The sequence below is a fragment of the Apostichopus japonicus genome, chromosome 17 (assembly GCF_037975245.1).
Source record: "Apostichopus japonicus isolate 1M-3 chromosome 17, ASM3797524v1, whole genome shotgun sequence".
Lineage (NCBI taxonomy): Eukaryota > Metazoa > Echinodermata > Holothuroidea > Aspidochirotida > Stichopodidae > Apostichopus > Apostichopus japonicus.
The window spans coordinates 4,750,935-4,766,494 of record NC_092577.1 but is presented as its reverse complement, the minus strand read 5'-3'; the positions used below and the strand labels follow the sequence as shown (position 1 = coordinate 4,766,494).

Genomic DNA, 15,560 nt, shown 5'->3' with positions numbered 1-15,560 from the left:
AAGTCATTCACAAATTCCATCTAATTATGGTCAGTTCGGCAGTTCCTGCACAAGCAAGTCACAGATTATGAAACAAGCGACTTTACATCAACTCAAAATAGGCCCGGCCGTATGCCTATACATTTATCTTTTTTTTTTTTGATTTGCATATCGTGACGAGCTCCTGCTTTGAAACATCTGTTGTTTATGAAGTGAGAAAAAACATATTTTTAGTTATAAGATATTGTAGACGTTTTTTTATTAAAGCAATGACTATTTTGACATTATTATCTGAGAGAGTGCTTGTATGGGTGGGGACGTGCCGTTTCCCCCTCCCCGGCTCCGTCGCACCTGCTCACAGTGCCATGCAGTTCTGGGACCTGAAAAGTTTTAATATTCAAGTGGGTCTCCAAAGTTGATCATGGCTGCGACAGGTCACATCTTTGACAGAAGCAATGTATTGACTTTAACTTCCTCGCGTACCTGCATGCGTAGTAGTAATGCCACTCTATCTCGTACACATATGGTCTGGTATTGAAATGGTGTATTACGTGTTGGTAAACGTGTTTATAACAGCTTGATATGGACTGCTGACGGTACGCGTGAATTCCAGAAGGGACACTTCCGACCCTGTCAGGCTTGATGATTATGGGGAGTGGATAGTGGTGGGATGGGACGGCCGGGGAGGGGTAGGGTGGGGTGCGGTGGGATGGGTACGGTGTAAGGGTCGGGTGGACGGTCAGAGAAATGCTCATTGCGCTGCTTAAATTGCCATCTACGATACCTATAGTAGTGTCATGCAAGCCCATGTAAAGTTCAATGCTGAAAATAATTTGGGAGGCCATGTAGAAAATTCTACAGTTTAATACATACTAACAGGTCGTGTCCAGGTTCAGTCTGACAGATAACGAGGATACAGTGGTAGGAGCAGTGGCGTAGGAAGGTACTTTTGAGTGTGGGGCTGAAGACTGATGGCCGGCATGGGGGAGGAATTTTTTGCATTTCCAGGTGGCCTCAGATGCAATTTGGTGCAATATAGCACACTTCAACACCCACTCCATTTTGTAAACTTAATTTTGTATTTTCACCTGGCCTTAGATGCAATTTGGTGCTCCAAATGAGATTTTTTTCTCATTTGGAAATGATAAAGGGGTTTTCTGACTTGCGGAGCGGGGGGGGGGGGGGGCGGAATGATACTTCCGCCCCTCCACATTTTTCACTGGGGGGCTGGCGCCCCCCCAGCCCCCCGGTTCCTACGCCCTTGGGTAGGAGGTTGGGTTGAGGAGAAGGGAGATGGAGCACGTATACGAGTACGTTACATAGTTATTATGTTTATTAAAGAAAACCTGTTAAGCCCTTTAGCTATTGACTCAAAATTGCATTAAAATTATACATTTCACTTTTGACTAAATCACCTTTGACCTCAGGCACTATGTTAACCACATATTTTGATAGTAAGACATCCACATTATATAGCTTGGGGGTTGGAAGTCAGTCCAATGTTTCCCCTTAAAATTTATAGCAAAAAAAATCTTTAATTTCACCTCTGATTTTTTACATTTCGTTTCGGAGGTCTATGAGACACAAGTTCCTATCATAAGGCACCTTCCATCAAGGCTTGACCTTTGAAGCAAACTGGCCCAGCCGTTTATAGTTGTGGTGCCGAGCAATGATTTGCTACAGGTTCGATGCTTTAGCAAATCTCTGTGGGCGGAGTGTCTCCCTTCATAGCCGATACATTGCGCAATTCAGCATTTTCACGAAGCTGACAAATGGTCTTACAGTTTAACACTACAAATTATATAATGGCAAAATAGTATGTAACCACAATACAACACCACGGAAAGATTTATACAAGTTCTGTGTACCCACCTGAAGTTAGCAGGATATTCTGCTAGCAGGATATTTGGTTGAAGCAGGGTTGCCAGTTTTCCGGATACATTGTCGGTCAAATTGGGACCAAAAAAAAAGGCCAAATTTGTATTTAATATATTTTTAGGTAATTGAACCTTTGTGTATGCATACATGGCCGATTACAGCCAAATTGCATAACCTAAACATATTTATGCCGGACAAAACATACTGGATTTTTGTAGATGCGACCCCTGGCCCCGTATCAGGACACATCTTCACCCTCTCATTGCCGTCCTTATGCCCAAAGAGGGCCCTATTCTCTGGATAGTCGTAATATCAGTATTGTACTAAGACTGTCTAATTAAAGTCAAATTGCATAAACTGAACATATTTATGCCGGACCAAACATACTGGATTTTCATAGATACGACCTCTAGCTCCCCAACAGAATATATTTTGACCCCCTCATTGCCGCCCGTATCCCCATAAAAGGGCCCTTTTCTATCGATAGTCGTAATATCAGTATAGTACAAAGACTGGATAACTACAGTCAAATTGCATAGACTGAACACATTTATGCCGGACCAATCATACTGGATTTTCATAGATACGACCTCTAGCTCCCTAACAGAATATATTTTGACCCCCTCATTGCCGCCCGTATCCCCAAAGAGGGCCCTATTCTCTCGATAGTCGTAATATCAGTATTGTACTAAGACTGTCTAATTACAGTCAAATTGCATAGACTGAACATATTTATGCCGGACCAAACATACTGGATTTTCATAGATACGACCCCTGGCTCCCTAACAGAATACATTGTGACCCCCTCATTGCCGTCCGTATGCCCATAAAAGGGCCCTATTCTCTCGATAGTCGAATTATAAGTATAGTACAAAGACTGGCTAACTACAGTAAATTGCATAGACTGAACATATTTATGCCGGACCAAACATACTGGATTTTCATTGATACTCTCCATGGCCCCGTATCAGGAATGATTTTGACCCCCTCATTGCCATCCGTATGCCCAAAGAGGGCCCTATTCTCTCGATAGTCGTAATATCAATATTGTAATAATACTGGCTAATTACAGTCAAATTGCATAGACTGAACATTTTTATGCCGGACCAAACATACTGGATTTTGATAGATACGACCCCTGGCTCCCTAACAGGATACATTTTGACCCCCTCATTGCCGTCCGTATCCCTAAAGAGGGCCCTATTCTCTCGATAGTCGTAATATGAGTATTGTACTAAGACTGGCTAATTACAGTCAAATTGCATAGACTGAACACATTTATGCCGGACCAAACATAGTGGATTTTCATAGATACGGCCTCTGGCTCCCTAACAGAATACATTTTGACCCCCTCATTGCCGTCCGTATGCCCATAAAAGGGCCCTATTCTCTCGATAGTCGAAATATCAGTATAGTACAAAGACTGGCTAACTACAGTAAATTGCATAGACTGAACATATTTATGCCGGACCAAACATACTTGATTTTCATTGATACTCTCCATGGCCCCGTATCAGGAATGATTTTGACCCCCTCATTGCCGTCCGTATGCCCAAAGAGGGCCCTATTCTCTCGATAGTCGTAATATCAGTATTGTACTAAGACTGGCTAATTACAGTCAAATTGCATAGACTGAACATTTTTATGCCGGACCAAACATACTGGATTTTCATAGATACGGCCTCTAGCTCCCTAACAGAATATATTTTGACCCCCTCAGTGCCGTCCGTATCCCCATAAAAGGGCCCTATTCTCTCGATAGTCGTAATATGAGTATTGTACTAAGACTGTCTAATTACAGTAAAATTGCATAGACCGAACATATTTATGCCGGACCAAACATACTGGATTTTCATAGATACGACCTCTGGCTCCCTAACATAATACATTGTGACCCCCCTCATTGCCGTCCGTATGCCCAAAGAGGGCCCTATTCTCTCGATAGTCGTAATATCAGTATTGTACTAAGACTGGCTAATTACAGTCAAATTGCATAGACTGAACATTTTTATGCCGGACCAAACATACTGGATTTTCATAGATACGGCCTCTGGCTCCCTAACAGAATATATTTTGACCCCCTCAGTGCCGTCCGTATCCCCATAAAAGGGCCCTATTCTCTCGATAGTCGTAATATGAGTATTGTACTAAGACTGTCTAATTACAGTAAAATTGCATAGACCGAACATATTTATGCCGGACCAAACATAGTGGATTTTCATAGATACGACCTCTGGCTCCCTAACATAATACATTGTGACCCCCTCATTGCCGTCCGTATGCCCAAAGAGGGCCCTATTCTCTCGATAGTCGTAATATGAGTATTGTACTAAGACTGTCTAATTACAGTCAAATTGCATAGACTGAACATATTTATGCCGGACCAAACATACTGGATTTTCATAGATACGACCTCTGGCTCCCTAACATAATACATTGTGACCCCCTCATTGCCGTCCGTATGCCCAAAGAGGGCCCTATTCTCTCGATAGTCGTAATATGAGTATTGTACTAAGACTGTCTAATTACAGTCAAATTGCATAGACTGAACATATTTATGCCGGACCAAACATACTGGATTTTCATAGATACGGCCCCTGGCTCCCTAACAGAATACATTGTGACCCCCTCATTGCCGTCCGTATGCCCAAAGAGGGCCCTATTCTCTCGATAGTCGTAATATGAGTATTGTACTAAGACTGGCTAATTACAGTCAAATTGCATAGACTGAACATATTTATGCCGGACCAAACATACTGGATTTTCATAGATACGGCCTCTGGCTCCCTAACAGAATATATTTTGACCCCCTCATTGCCGTCCGTATCCCCATAAAAGGGCCCTATTCTCTCGATAGTCGTAATATGAGTATTGTACTAAGACTGTCTAATTACAGTCAAATTGCATAGACTGAACATATTTATGCCGGACCAAACATACTGGATTTTCATAGATACGACCTCTGGCTCCCTAACAGAATACATTTTGACCCCCTCATTGCCGTCCGTATCCCCATAAAAGGGCCCTCTTCTCTCTATAGTTGATATATCAGTATTGTACTAAGACTGGCTAATTACAGTAAAATTGCATAAAATGAACATATTTATGCCGGACCAAACATACTGGATTTTCATAGATACGACCTCTAGCTCCCTAACAGAATATATTTTGACCCCCTCATTGCCGCCCGTATCCCCATAAAAGGGCCCTTTTCTATCGATAGTCGTAATATCAGTATAGTACAAAGACTGGCTAACTACAGTCAAATTGCATAGACTGAACATATTTATGCCGGACCAAACATACTTGATTTTCATTGATACTCTCCATGGCCCCGTATCAGGAATGATTTTGACCCCCTCATTGCCGTCCGTATGCCCAAAGAGGGCCCTATTCTCTCGATAGTCGTAATATCAGTATTGTACTAAGACTGTCTAATTACAGTCAAATTGCATAGACTGAACATATTTATGCCGGACCAAACATACTGGATTTTCATAGATACGACCTCTGGCTCCCTAACAGAATACATTTTAACCCCCTCATTGCCGTCCGTATCCCCATAAAAGGGCCCTATTCTCTCGATAGTCGTAATATGAGTATTGTACTAAGACTGTCTAATTACAGTCAAATTGCATAGACTGAATATATTTATGCCGGACCAAACATAGTGGATTTTCATTGATACTCTCCATGGCCCCGTATCAGGAATGATTTTGACCCCCCTCATTGCCGTCCGTATGCCCAAAGAGGGCCTTATTCTCTCGATAGTCGTAATATCAGTATTGTACTAAGACTGGCTAATTACAGTCAAATTGCATAGACTGAACATATTTATGCCGGACCAAACATACTTGATTTTCATTGATACTCTCCATGGCCCCGTATCAGGAATGATTTTGACCCCCCTCATTGCCGTCCGTATGCCCAAAGAGGGCCCTATTCTATCGAATAAATTAGTTTTACTCTAAGATTAGCGGCCGATTACAGCCAAATTGCATAACCTCAACATATTTATGCCGGACAAAACATACTGGATTTTTGTAGATGCGACCCCTGGCCCCGTATCAGGACATATCTTTACCCCATCATTGCCGTGTGTATTCCCAAAGAAGGCCCTTTTGTCTCGATAGTGGTAATATAAGTAAAAGTCTAAGATTGGCGGCCGATTACAGCCAAATGGAATAGCCTGCACATATTTATGCCGGAGCCAATATAATGGAGTTTGATAGATATGACCCCTATAGCCCCCTATACGGAACAACTCAACCCCCTCATTGCCGTCTATATCCCTAAAGAAGGCTCCATTCTTTCCAAGATGGTTATAATAGTATAAATCTAACTTAAGAGCGGCTGCCGATTACATCCAAATTTTTCATAACTTACATACCAAATATGAGCCTCTAATGACCTTGTCTTATCAAGTTCACGTGTTTACAAGGTTTTCATTGTTTGAATCTGTTGACCCCAAATGACCTTGGAACAGCACTAAGAACAATATGGGCAACATACATGTCAGGTATTGTAGACATTTGCGTTCTTTACTTATCGTGTTTAGAAGCAGCGTCACAGACATACACACGCACACACATACAATCATGACTACATAGATTCCTTTCGCCAGTTCGCCTTCGACACCGATTAAAAAAATGTGAGAAACAAACATACAAGTAATATATCTCTTTGTATTGTTTATTCATCCATTTATCTTATTAACTTAAGTAACTTTCGTGGAGCCCAACGGTGGGACATTGAACGGGTGCTATTTAAGGTCAGGGATATGGTAACATAAAATTCATCTCGTCGTGGTAGATGCTATAGGCAGATATGGTCTCATTTTAATTGCACCGCCTCACTATATTATTTGCCCTAACGTACTTTATAATGGAATTGGGTATAGCTCAATAGGTGCTAACAGTCAACGTTGAACAAAATATAACTGCCTTGGTGATCATTTGGGAACACATTGGAAATACACTATGACTTCATTTAAGATCTTTAGTATTATAGAAAACTCAAAATCGTGCAGTATTGCTATTCAGCATAAATTGGTTTAGAGGGTCATGTAAACGCCAAACGGGACCAATTTTTAAGAGCAGGCCAGATCTGTGCATAAAATAAATTTTAAAAAATAATGAGGATTCGTTTCCTTTATTTTGACCTCTTCTTTCTGGTTATGGATCTGAAGTTCTGAGTACTTACTTACATTGTGATTGGTAATTTATGATGATTTGTCGAAATGGCTTACCTTGATTTTCAGTAAAAACTACCATAGGTTTAATAAAGACCTCATAAGTTAAACCTTGGAGTACCAGTATATGCTCACGAAGTTTTGTTGTTTCATACTATCTGGGCCAATGGTCTATAATACATAAATAAATTGGTCCAAATACACGATACTATCGCAACATTTATAAGCTAGGTCGGATGTAATTGTCTATACTACATGATATACTTCAATATGTACACAGTTAACGACACGCATGTAGTATGTAGGATAAAAAAAACTACTTATATTTAATTGCTACTATTTAACTACTTATAATTATTTGGCATAATTAACAACCGGGCCATAAACCAGTAACATCATATCACTATGTTTTATTGTACGACGTAAAACCCTTTAAAGTAGCGAGGTTGCTGTGAGCATCTAGTAGGGACATGCCCTTGGCCACCACTTGGTAAGCTATACCTTTGGTTGCATTATAATTTCCAGTTACGTCATGCCGGACACACATTTTCCACGGGCCCATCTGGATGAGTGCTCCCAAATGTTGCCAGTACCTCTTTCTAAAACAGCGGTTCGATCCGAATTTGTCTACGAGTGACCACAAACAAAGTCAACTTGTACGCATATACGCCCAATAACCGGCCTTCAATGACCATTTGAACTGCCGACTACACTCTCTCCACATGTCAGTGCTTACACTACGTATACGGTACTTGAGTAATTTTTTAGCTACGCGTAGCCTTAACCTTATAAATAACATTAACATTTATTTTCCCGCTACAATACGTTGATATTATTTTGTCTATCATGCAATTAGGAAACTATAATTATTATATTATATTATCATATTATTACATTATGATGTTAGTGATGTTATTAGTAGTATGCTCCCTAGACCACAGTCAGGATTTAAATGTGTTCACCTTCGACCACGGTGCTTGTTGTGTTTACTTATTCTAGTTGGTTAGTTTAGTTTAGTTTAGTAGAAAAAAGGATCAGGAGGGACACTTAAGTCCCCATCAAGGACCCTATAGAGAGAGGAAAAAAAACTGAAGACACAAACACTCAGACCCGATTACAATGCTTAAAGTGCTTGTCCAAAGCATTCTTAAACCCATTGACACTATACTTGCAAGTACAACTTTCTCAGGCAAACCATTCCACTCATTCACAACCCTATTAGAAAAAAAATTATGCCGAATATTAATCCTACTATGCGACTTTTGGAGTTTAAGACAATGACCTCTAGTACAACTACTGTTAGCAAACATGAAAAAGTCGGTAAAGGATAAATTGTCGAAACCATACACAATCTTGAAAACCTGGATCAAGTCCCCACGTAACCTCCTAAGCTCCAGTGTGGTGAGATTCAACAGTTGTAACCGCCTATAATAAGGAATCCTCTTTAAGGAACTAATCATCCTAATCGCCCAGGAACTCCACCAGTGGTGATAGAACCGAATCCTGCACCCACGTTGTCGACGTCGCGCTTCGCGCTCTGTTGGCGATTCGCGCATTGTCGGATTGTCGGCACATAACTCAAGTTCAGTCGGCAAAATGATACCCTACACCCATAGAAAATGTTCCAGCGATGCACCTGCATGCAGACTTTAACAATTAGCCAATCTTTGTTGGGTGCTAATATATGCACGGGTGTTATATACATGGGCGCAGATCCTGGTGGGGACAGCGGGACGCGTCCCCATCAACTTTTTCAGTGGTGGGGACATGGTATTCCGCGTTTTCACCAATTTGTCTTGACCAAACGCTGCATTTCAAAATCCCCTGTATTAAACGTTGGAGCAGTTTGATCCAGCATTGTGCAAATATTTGGTCCGGCATAAATATGTTAAGGTTATGCAATTTGACCGTAATTTGCGAGTTGTAAAGTTCTCTACTCCAAAATAATGCACTGGCAGTATATTGTATTCGACTTGTTGGTTCTATTTCTAAATCAGTTCTACTTCTTAATAATAATATGTACATGAATTTAATACAGTGGGAACAAACAGGGTGAATCATACATTGTTTAAGTATAAAGATAAGAGTATCGACTACTGGAGGGAGAGAGGTCAAAAGGCCACAGCAACGAGACCACAGATTATAAATGAGCCTAGCTGCAGTTACTTAAAGGGGTAGCACATTGTATATCATGGACATTACACCAGTATTAGTACTATACTGAAATTACGACTATCGAGAGATTAGGGCCCTCTTTGGGGATACGGACGGCAATGGGGCGGGGGGTCGAAATAATTCCTGATACGGGGCCATGGAAAGTATCTATGAAAATCCAGTATGTTTGGTCCGGCATAGATATGTTCATTTAATGCAATTTGACTGTAATTAGCCAGTCTTAGTACTTACTGATATTACGACTATCGAAAGAATAGGGCCCTTTTGGGGGATACGGACGGCAATGAGGGGGTCGAAATCATTCCTGATACGGGGCCATGTAGAGTATCTATGAAAATCCAGTATGTTTGGTCCGGCATAAATATGTTCAATCTATGCAATTTGACTGTAATTAGCCAATCTTAGTACAATACTCATATTACGACTATCGAGAAAATAGGGCCCTTTTATGGGGATACGGACGGCAATGAGGGGGTCAAAATGTATTCTGTTAGGGAGCCAGGGGTCGTATCTATGAAAATCCAGTACGTTTGGTCCGGCATAAATGTGTTCAGTCTATGCAATTTGACTGTAATTAGCCAGTCTTAGTACAATACTGATATTACGACTATCGAGAGAATAGGGCCCTCTTTGGGGATACGGACGGCAATGAGGGGGTCGAAATCATTCCTGATACGGGGCCATGGAGAGTATCTATGAAAATCCAGTATGTTTGGTCCGGCATAAATATGTTCAGTCTATGCAATTTGACTATAATTAGCCAGTCTTAGTACAATACTCATATTACGACTATCGAGAGAATAGGGCCCTTTTATGGGAATATGGACGGCAATGAGGGGGTCAAAATGTATTCTGTTAGGGAGCCAGGGGTCGTATCTATGAAAATCCAGTATGTTTGGTCCGGCATAAATATGTTCAGTTTATGCAATTTGACTATAATTAGCCAGTCTTAGTACAATACTGATATTACGACTATCGAGAGAATAGGGCCCTCTTTGGGGATACGGACGGCAATGGGAGTGTCAAAATGTATCCTGTCAGGGAGCCAGGGGTCGTATCTACCAAAACCCAGTATGTTTGGTCCGGCATAAATATGTACAGTTATACAATTTTACTGTAATTAGCCAGTCTTAGTACTATACTGATATTACGACTATCGAGAGAATAGGGCCCTCTTTGGGGATACGGACGGCAATGGGAGTGTCAAAATGTATCCTGTCAGGGAGCCAGGGGTCGTATCTACCAAAACCCAGTATGTTTGGTCCGGCATAAATATGTTCAGTCTATGCAATTTGACTATAATTAGCCAGTCTTAGTACAATACTCATATTACGACTATCGAGAGAATAGGGCCCTTTTATGGGAATACGGACGGCAATGAGGGGGTCAAAATGTATTCTGTTAGGGAGCCAGGGGTCGTATCTATGAAAATCCAGTATGTTTGGTCCGGCATAAATATGTTCAGTTTATGCAATTTGACTATAATTAGCCAGTCTTAGTACAATACTGATATTACGACTATCGAGAGAATAGGGCCCTCTTTGGGGATACGGACGGCAATGGGAGTGTCAAAATGTATCCTGTCAGGGAGCCAGGGGTCGTATCTACCAAAACCCAGTATGTTTGGTCCGGCATAAATATGTTCAGTTTATGCAATTTGACTGTAATTAGACAGTCTTAGTACTATACTGATATTACGACTATCGAGAGAATAGGGCCCTCTTTGGGGATACGGACGGCAATGAGGGGGTCAAAATGTTTCCTGCTACGAAGCCAGTGGTCGTATCTATCAAATTCTAGTATGTTTGGTGCGGCATAAATATGGTAAGCTTATGCAATTTGACTCTAATTAGCCAGTCTTAGTACAATACTGATATAACGACTATCGAGAGAATAGGGCCCTCTTTGGGGATACGGACGGCAATGGGAGTGTCAAAATGTATCCTGTCAGGGAGCCAGGAGTCGTATCTATGGAAACCCAGTATGTTTGGTCCGGCATAAATATGTTCAGTCTATGCAATTTGACTATAATTAGCCAGTCTTAGTACAATACTCATATTACGACTATCGAGAGAATAGGGCCCTTTTATGGGAATACGGACGGCAATGAGGGGGTCAAAATGTATTCTGTTAGGAAGCCAGGGGTCGTATCTATGAAAATCCAGTATTTTTGGTCCGGCATAAATATGTTCAGTTTATGCAATTTGACTGTAATTAGACAGTCTTAGTACTATACTGATATTACGACTATCGAGAGAATAGGGCCCTCTTTGGGGATACGGACGGCAATGAGGGGGTCAAAATGTTTCCTGCTACGAAGCCAGTGGTCGTATCTATCAAATTCTAGTATGTTTGGTGCGGCATAAATATGTTAAGCTTATGCAATTTGACTCTAATTAGCCATGATAATTTCATGATAAACCGTTATAACTTGTTATTAAAAATGATCACTTGACCACCCATCATATGAATCAGTGCTACGTATTATTTGAAACAGTACACAAGTTAGTGTTTTCTGTGGTTTTATTTTTGCAAATCTAGCGTTTATTTGTCACATGTCGCTGGTCACCCTGGCAACAAAAGTTTTCTCATTGACTTTGTACACGCTGCAACTCCCAAATTTCCACGTTGACTTTGTACACAGAATATCCTGCTAGCAGAATATCCTGCTAACTTCAGGTGGGTGTTCTGTGTACACACGGCGACAGAGCAAATGGCAGCCACCAGATACAGAAAATTCCTTCGTCTCGCAGAAAATTGGCCGATTGATCCAACAAAGGCTGGTCGAGATTTCGGGGTTCATTTGAGGCAGGCAATAGCTGCAGCGTTTCGAGAAGGACCTAACACGAAGGTCAGGAGATATTTTATGATTTGATCAAAATAATAAATTTACAATCTTAATAGGCCCAAGGCCTATGCCACTTTCAAACGTTACTGTAGTGTTAGGTAACAGGTATTATGATGTAGCCTAAGCTAGGACCCATGCGTCAAGAACTGTATTTTAATTTATGTGAGTATGGTACACAAATGTCAATTTTAGACGGTTCCAACGTTTGCCAGGCAGTATTTATATCAAAGCAAGCCAAGAAGCATTCGTAATACCAGCAATCTATAGCACATCATCTGCAATATTTGATATCAACTTAAAGGTCTGCTGTATAGACCCCGACGATAGCACGCTATCATGAAAAAGTTTCTTGAGATAACATATTCGACTGGCCTTGGTCGTAAAATGATCTCTTTATAGCAATTAGTCTGCAACGTCTGCCACATATTTTTCTTACAAGTATGAGGGTCTTTGTGTGAACGCTGTATGATTAACTACACTGTAGATATGAACATATTTCCACACACTGTTTACAAGAAGAGGCTAATGGTGTTTAGAAGCTAAGCAGGCTAATTTTAGAGCCCGAGGTAGATTTACGACCGTGGCAGGTGGATTACGTAATCACAAACTTTCCTAGCTATAGCGTGCTATAATTGGAGGCAATAAAGCAGATTTTGAAGTTTTACTAAAGTATTGACTATTGAAGGCCGAAGTCTGCTTCGACTAATCGAAAGAGTGATCATGTAAATAAAGCCGCATTCATTTGGCCGAAGAGATAAGCTGCTTCGGCAGTGAATACTCAATCGACTCAATTTTCAAAGCCATGACACATGGACTGCAATGCTCAGATTATGGCATTTCTGATGACATATAAAAGGTGCATCATACTGAAATTCCACCCAAAGTTTTTGTGGACAGGTTTGTTGCCTTAGGCTCTGTGTGGGAGGTGGTGGGGGAGGAAGAAAATTGATCACTGGATGTAGAACTTGAACTGTTGTTGTATCATTTAGATGACAAAGTGTTTAGTTCTGGATCGTCTTAAACAGTCTTAAGTGTTTTCATCTTGGACCACGTCATAATGTCAAGATAACTACACAAATGAGCCAAGCAAGACTAAAGTAGACATACTGACCTATTCATTGCACAAGTGCCTGCTACCTTGACCATACACAGAACTGAGAACCTTGGTGCAGAACTCTGCCTCTTATCTTGTTTCATTAAAACTTTTAACAGATTTTCATCACCCCTTGTTATTTCACATCATGTCCCATTCATCGCCGGTTGGAATATTGGACTATTACGTAGGGGTGTGTTGTATTTGTGTACAATCTAAACAGTCGTTGTTTTGTCGATTTCAAAATATTTTGACAACGACACTTCACATCACAAACCTATTTGAAAGTGGAAAATTACTATTAGTTATATTATTATTAATCCCTGACCTTTGTCGAACTTTCACCATCGTTACACTCGATGCCAACCCATTATGGAATGGTACATTCCAAAATAAACCAACCAGCGACAAATGTGACATAATCCATTATTACTGCTTTCTTTTTTGTGTTATTCAGATCAACGAGAAAGACTGTGATAGACAATATGAAGCATTGCAACGTTTAAACACAGACCACAATAGGAAGAAGGTAAGAAAACTAAAATTAATGGTGGTGGCATGTAACACAAAACAGGGTTGCCTTTGTACCTCTCCGAATTTTGTCCAAAAAAAAGTTTCCTGTAGTGGAGACATTTTGTGCATGGGCATTCTTACCCTTACAGGTGTTTTCTTACATTCCGCTACTTCAATAGTTATTTCAGTTTCTAGTGTTACTTGCCTCCAGACCCCACCCTCTCCCCCCCCCCCCACCTCTTCTGAGAATTTGTAGAGCCTCTCCAATGTGACTCCTGCAGTTGTAAAGATAACTAATTTGCTTTAATTCTGATCTTTTCTCTGATTTAGTTCCCTAGGGTGAAGGAGACATCAGCCACTGGTTCCACTGCTGAAGAATGTAACATGGTGATGGCTACAGGTTGGTATTGTATAACAATACATTTGTACAGCAGTAAGGTTACCGACCTGCTGAACCTGTCTTTCAAAGGGAGATTTACAGTTTTTTCCATTCTCCAAAAATAGGGAGATTTGGGGAAAAATAAGGAAAAATGTGGACAAAATCCAACTAAGACCTAATCATGTAAATATATGAATAACATGGATTTTTTTTATTGGCTTTTGCACGTCACCTCTGCAATAATATTTAGGTTACGTAAAATGAATTGTCACATCAACATGAGTTCTGCAGAACACAATGGCATGAGCATTCTCTAACATTATATTCCCCCAATACAAAATGGATTTTCCCAATGTTCCTAATGCAAGTAAAATGTAAAAATGTGGCCAATTTCAGATTGCCAATCAAGCAAAAAAGGATCACATTTTGCTGGAGATTAGCAAATTATACAATCAGGAGACTGTGAGATTACGTTGAAAACTGGGAGAATCCTGGTGAAAAGGGAGAGTTGACAGGCCTTAAGTTATGTAACTGCATACCATGATTTTGACAGTGAATATTCATTATATATGATTTGCATAGTTGTTGTCATGGATACATACATGATACATGTCCTCAAACCTGAAAAACAGAAAACAGTGCAATGTGTGTAAAATCAGCTTGTTTCCATCTCACAGGAAATTTGTTCTTTTTTTTTTTCATTGTAAAGAAGACAGAAATTTTGGGTTAGAATGTGATTGGAACCAGTGACCTCTGGGTTACGAGCCCAGCGCTCTACCAACTAGAGCTATGCGGCCCTCAGTCAGTGGCGATCCCTATTATAGCAACTTCTTTGTCGAGGAGCGCCAGTCAGAAGCCAAATATTTCAATTGCTCTTTCAAGTTTTTATAATATTACTCTGCAGTCGGTTTTCCAATGTTTGTTTACGTCGGTTTTCTTACAGCTACCATGCAAGAAATGGAATATTTAGACAAAAACATCTTCCAGAAGGTCAAGAGCTTCTTCACGTCTGACGATGACCTGAAGAGGTGAGGTCAAACTGAGAATTGGCAAAAATCTGACCAGAGAAGAGCCACTGCTGTCTGTGAACAGAGTGAAGCAGTTGATGAGTGAGCAGCGTGCCAGGGGATGAGTTGATACCTCAGATTTGAATTTGCTGTCCATTCCTACTCACTTTTTACTTCCATATTTGCTGTGCATTGCTACAGTTGATTGACTACGGTGCAAGTAATATATATGTAAGACTTGAAATTAATTGGTGGATCCTGGGGGCCTGCCCCCTCCCATCTGCCAGAAAAAATTTCAGCAATGGAAATTAATTTTCAGATCTGTAAGTTTGATGATAACAACACTCATCAACTGTGGTCAATTTATTAGCCTGCACTCTGAAGTGCATTCCATTCATTTTACAGTTGTTAAGTTATCCCTCCCTACTCGAGTATCAAGGGTTGATGTATTTTCAAACAATTCCTCCCTCCCCCCCCCACCCTTGGAGAAATTCTGG

At 40.6% G+C, this 15,560-nt stretch overlaps 1 protein-coding gene across 1 annotated transcript; it reads left to right on the top strand.

Moving 5' to 3' along the window:
• The first annotated feature begins 11,914 nt into the window (after nucleotides 1–11,914).
• On the top strand, nucleotides 11,915–15,449 carry LOC139984338 (ubiquinol-cytochrome-c reductase complex assembly factor 2-like). Its single transcript, XM_071998221.1, has 4 exons — nucleotides 11,915–12,074; nucleotides 13,622–13,693; nucleotides 14,008–14,077; nucleotides 15,000–15,449. The coding sequence occupies exons 1-4, from the start codon at nucleotides 11,937–11,939 to the stop codon at nucleotides 15,086–15,088; spliced, it is 369 nt and encodes a 122-aa protein (XP_071854322.1). The 5' UTR covers nucleotides 11,915–11,936; the 3' UTR covers nucleotides 15,089–15,449.
• The last annotated feature ends 111 nt before the right edge of the window (nucleotides 15,450–15,560 follow it).

What these genes read in the sequence shown, in the direction of transcription:
- LOC139984338 (XM_071998221.1), top strand. Translation starts at nt 11,937, where the DNA reads ATGGCAGCCACCAGATACAGAAAATTCCTTCGTCTCGCAGAAAATTGG. An exon ending in GAGAAGGACCTAACACGAAG is followed by an intron (nt 12,075 to 13,621) that starts GTCAGGAGATAT and finishes TGTGTTATTCAG; the next exon opens with ATCAACGAGAAAGACTGTGA. An exon ending in TAACATGGTGATGGCTACAG is followed by an intron (nt 14,078 to 14,999) that starts GTTGGTATTGTA and finishes GTTTTCTTACAG; the next exon opens with CTACCATGCAAGAAATGGAA.